This window comes from Lytechinus pictus, chromosome 15, assembly GCF_037042905.1.
Source record: "Lytechinus pictus isolate F3 Inbred chromosome 15, Lp3.0, whole genome shotgun sequence".
NCBI classification, from domain to species: domain Eukaryota; kingdom Metazoa; phylum Echinodermata; class Echinoidea; order Temnopleuroida; family Toxopneustidae; genus Lytechinus; species Lytechinus pictus.
Genome location: NC_087259.1, coordinates 16,022,433 through 16,027,500, shown reverse-complemented (window position 1 = coordinate 16,027,500; position 5,068 = coordinate 16,022,433). Strand labels below are relative to the sequence as shown.

Genomic DNA, 5,068 nt, shown 5'->3' with positions numbered 1-5,068 from the left:
ATATTATGATAATTATTATCATTACTATTATCATTATATCATATATGATTAATATCATTATTATTATTGTCCTTATAATTATTATACCCAGAGAACTAACTTTGACCTCTCATGCTTTAAAGATTAATGGACAGTATGACAAAATGAAAATCATCTTCTTTTCACAAAAGAATTTAAAAATTGAAAGGGCTATTCCTTCTTCCCTTTTGGTGTCTTGCGATTCCTTCAATATAATTTATATATTTTTATTATTGTTTATTTTTTAATATATTTATTTTAGATTTTCTAACATTGCATGCCACCTTAGTATGAGCAATTTGGCGCATTACTAGTACTTTAAATCTTAGTTGATATATAAATCCTGTATATTGATGACCTCTAGGCCTACACCATGTTAATTTTTTATTTACATTTTAAGTTCACTAGTCTTAATGTGCTTAGATGTTAGAAGGGCGTTATAATGAAGCATTGTGGCCTAGCGGATTTGTCTCTGGACTTTGAAAAAGATGTTCGTGGGTTCGAATCTTAGCCATAGTGGAATTTCTTTCAGCAAGAAATTGATCCACGATGTGCTGCACACAACCCAGATGAGGTAAATGGGTACCTGTCAGGAATCTATTCCTTGATACGCAGTGTGCGTAACAGCTGCTCTTCTAAAGCCATGGTAATTATGCGGCATTACAGAAGAGCTCTTAGAGACTTCTGACGAGAAAGCAATTATCATTATTATCATTATTATTATTATCATTGTTCTTATTATCATTATTATTATTATCATTATTATCATCATTAATAGTATTATCATTATTATTATTATTATCATTATTATCATTAAGTTATTATTATTAATATCATTATTATTATTATCATTATTATTATTATTATTATAATTATCATTATCATTATTATTATTATTATTATAATTATTATTATCATCATCATCATCATTATTATCATTATCATTATTATCATCATCATCATTATGAGCCAAGCGATGGATATCATTTTTCAATGTCTTATTTCGTAAGGGTCATCTCTGGCTCTCCAGTGCTATTCGTGTGAAGTTGTATCGGGGGAGGATGCCACCACTCCTAACGAATGCAGAATGAATGTCGATGAAGTTGAAGAGTGTGCAGATGGCATCAGTGAATGTTACGTAAGTTCATTTTTTTAAATGAGATTGTGCATTGAAATACACACTCGGGATCCAAAAAATTGGCACCCCCTCCTCTACCCTACAAAAAATATGTTTCTGACTATTTGGGGATAAAGACATTTTTTTTCCTTTTTTTTTCTTTATTTTTTAGGATTTCTAAGTTTTAACCATTTTAATTGCTTGCTGATATTTTGAAAAAAAAATGTATGACCATTTTGAAGTAATAAGCTTTTGAATTTATGGTTATTCAAAATTTGCAAATACGGATTTTCATTATTAGTATTGTTATCATGAACATGATTATCATCACTTTATATAGTAGTCATATTTTAAGAAATCTTAGTCTGGTCGTGCAGAATAAAAAGGTATAAAAACCTTCCAAAATCAGATAAGAAGTTAAGGAGATAAGCAAAACAATTTAAAAAGCAAAACAAAAAACAGTATAGTAAGAAAAAAGAAAGAAAGGCAAAAAGAAAACAAGAAGCGCGAAAATGGAAGAAAAGGGAAACAAGGGAATAAGAAGCGTTGTGGCCCAGTGGATTTGTCTCCGGGCTTTGAAACAGAGGGTGGTGGGTTCAAATCCCAGCCATGGCGTAGTTTCCTTCAGCAAGAAATTTATCCACATTGTGCTGCACTCAACCCAGGTAGGTGAATGGGTACCTGGTAGGAATTTATTCCTTGAAATGCACTGAGCGCTTGAAGGCTGCTTGAGCTACAGCCGGGGTAATAATCCAAGTCCTTTGGAAGCGCATAGAGACGTTATTCATAATGTGTTATGCGCTATACAAGAACTGACTATCATTATTATTAAGAAAGGCAAAAATAGGGAATAATAAATAGAAATAGAAAGGGGAAGGGAATGAAAGATATAAAAAGAAGGGGCAAAGAATAAAAAAAGATAAAAAGGAGCTTGTAACTGCCGATGTTCATTAAGCCACATTTACAAATGATAACTAAAATGGGACATGATCTCTGAATATGCTATTCATTAATCTATTTTTTTAATAACTAATAATCATCCCCACTGTCCAGTCTAGGTTCGAGTGCGAGTTAACTCCCAAGGGGGCATGCCTGAAGAGGACATTTTCTCGCGGATGCGTTCCAGAAGACAAAGACTGTGACACAGAACTTACTAATACTGGAGGAAAATACGACCTCCAGTGTTGCGGAGAGGATAGATGTAATACCATTGGAACTACCCAGGTTGCTACATCTGAATGAAACCCGTTACGGAGATCGCAGATTTCAAGAACTGACCCAGTGGTGCTTCGAGATAAAAATTCATATATCGATGGTGGCGGTCTTTCTCATTCCTTTCTCCGTGTCTTTCGCTCCCACTTTCACCCCCCTCTCCCCCTCTCTCACTCTCCATGTATCCATACCCTGAGTGGGAGTTCCCCTTCTCCCGTCTCCGCCCCTGTCCATACCCCTTTCATAAACCCATCCTCCAATTAGCCGCCTAAGAGTATGCGGATAATTCAATAAAAATTGCGTTCACAAACTCAGAAAATAATCCGCACTATTTTTACGAGCGCCCGTCCTGAAAAAGGCGGATAATCGTCATGACAACTGCACACGCCCCCTCCGATGCGGTTGTGTTGGAAAAGGGTGACCTTGTGACCGCACCATGGCAATTATCCGCATTATTTGAAAATGCGTTCATAAAGTCAAAATCTGGTCCCGATGCCACTATTATGCGGATAATTGCAGCATCAAAATAATGCGGATAACTCTGGTCCTCCTCCGATTTTACGACCAAATTATGCTGCTATTAGCCGCATAATTGGGTTTATGAAAGGGGTAAAACGCATTCCAAATCTGGTTTACTGATAACAAATGAGAAAATGCCGTTAAATTATCATTGGCCTTTGTGAATAATGAAACGCACTCATCTATCATGTATCGGGCAGATAAACTGAACGAAATGATAGTAAAATTGTAGTTGTTTTCACCTAAACGCTTTAGAGCAATATTATTGGCCAGAGTATTCCTATAGGCTACATTTTCTTCTTTTTTTCGGGGGGAAGGATATGTAATGTATTAATGTATATTTTATTCAAACTGATATTGAATTGAAAACGATTATATATTTATCTGAAGCTTTGTTTTCCACTATCCAAAATTTTCCCAAATTATTCATACCAGAATTCGTCGGGTTGATGACTTCATAATTATTTCAGACATAATTCTATATTGTGTTATCGCATAGTTACTGGTTATTATCCCTGTAATGAACGGATAGATACATCAATATTTGCCAAGATATTTCTGATCAAGTCGAAATATAGTGATCTCGGTTCTCGCATTATCATTATATTAATAAAGAAGCCCTATCATTATGATAAGTAGGGTCGACTGAAAATTTCATATCTGTGATGCATATTCGCAAATAAACCCGTATTTTCATCTTCATTCAAAATCATTGTGAGTGCTTTCTCTTTTTTCTGATTGAGAAGAAGAATGTAAATGAGAGTTGATAAAGAAAATATAGGATATTGAGAGGAATAAGGAGAAAAATGATAAAGCGTTGGTAAATAGACATAATTATGTCGACTAGGCACGACAATTATCTCGATGACTCTTTAACAACTCTGTATGAAAGGGACAAAGAAATAGTCGACAACAAAGACCAACATACAGAGAGGTGAGATTCGAAAATTAAGAGTGCTCCTTCTTCTGAAAGTTGTTATTGAACTATGGATAGCCAATTGTGACACAGAACCTTAACAGTATACATGGTGTAGGTTCAATTTATCAGCTCATCTTTCATTCGGATAAACTGTCTGCATAGGCATGATAACCGAATCAGTTTTATTCGCCAATGTAGCATGGGCACAGTAAGCATAAGAATCATTCAATGTTAACGAAATTGAGACATTTCGGCTATCCATCTTTTAAAGCACATAGACATGGAGTAAGTTAAACCGAACTTCAGATTACAGGACAGAAGGTCGATTAAAAACAAATTGAGAGATTGAGAAAGGATGTAGATAGAAGATAATAATAGTAAAGAATCGACAACACAGGAGATCGAAAATAAAGTTTAGACAGGGGTGATAATAAAACAGACAAAGAAGCAATATGAGAAGAAAGGAACAGGCGTCGAAAAAAAAAAACGAGACCGGGGAGTGAAACTAAAAATGATAAAACAGAATGAAAAGAGTCGACAAAACAAATCAAAGAGCGACACAAGAAGAGACGGAAAAGTGTCGACATAAAATGAGAATAGGAAAGGTCGAGGAGGGCTGGAGGGGTTCTAAAATAACGAGACTGAATCAAAATAAACAGGGCGATTCCATACCTCTGGAAAAAAAAGATAAGGCTTTACAATGTTTGTATACAGCTGTATGTACAACATATTGTTATGCAATGAAAGTCTATGTTGTCACTCACAAGCTTTTTCTTTTGTTGTATGAATTGATGGAGCCTGCCAAACTGCCTGTTCAATACATCCTTTGCTTAGAGGACTTCATGAAGGACTTCACCTTTGAAATTGGGAATTTTTTCTGGCAGCTTACGTACAGTATGTCCTTATTGATACTGCTCAAACCATAAATCATAATCATAAAGGATATCTTTTTACAGAGGTGTACCTATTTTGTATTCATTGTGATTTTTTTTTTACTTTTATGAATCATAAAGGGGAATCATAAAGGATACCTTTTTACAGAGGTGTACCTAAGGCTATTTTATATTCATTGTGATTTTTTTTTTTACTTTATGATAGTTTCATTTTTGACCTTGCTAATGTTTAAGGACCAATAAAAGATATTTTGATCATTATTCACTTGTCCAATACCTCGGTCACACTGCATTTGCTCTACGTTGAAAACAGCCGTTTTATTCATTTTTATACAAACCACTTATATGTAGCTCGTACATAAAATGTTAAAATGGCTGTTTTCTTCTCAC

The 5,068-nt window shown here is 34.6% G+C and overlaps 1 protein-coding gene across 1 annotated transcript in view; it reads left to right on the top strand.

Moving 5' to 3' along the window:
• The window catches only part of LOC135156902 (uncharacterized), a 5,688-nt gene extending 2,117 nt beyond the window's left edge, over nt 1-3,571 (top strand). Inside the window, exons 3-4 of the mRNA XM_064110721.1 lie at nt 1,029-1,156; nt 2,189-3,571. Of these exons, the coding sequence (XP_063966791.1) occupies nt 1,029-1,156; nt 2,189-2,377 (317 nt within the window). The 3' untranslated portion in view covers nt 2,378-3,571. The remainder of the gene's footprint in view (nt 1-1,028; nt 1,157-2,188) is intronic.
• The last annotated feature ends 1,497 nt before the right edge of the window (nt 3,572-5,068 follow it).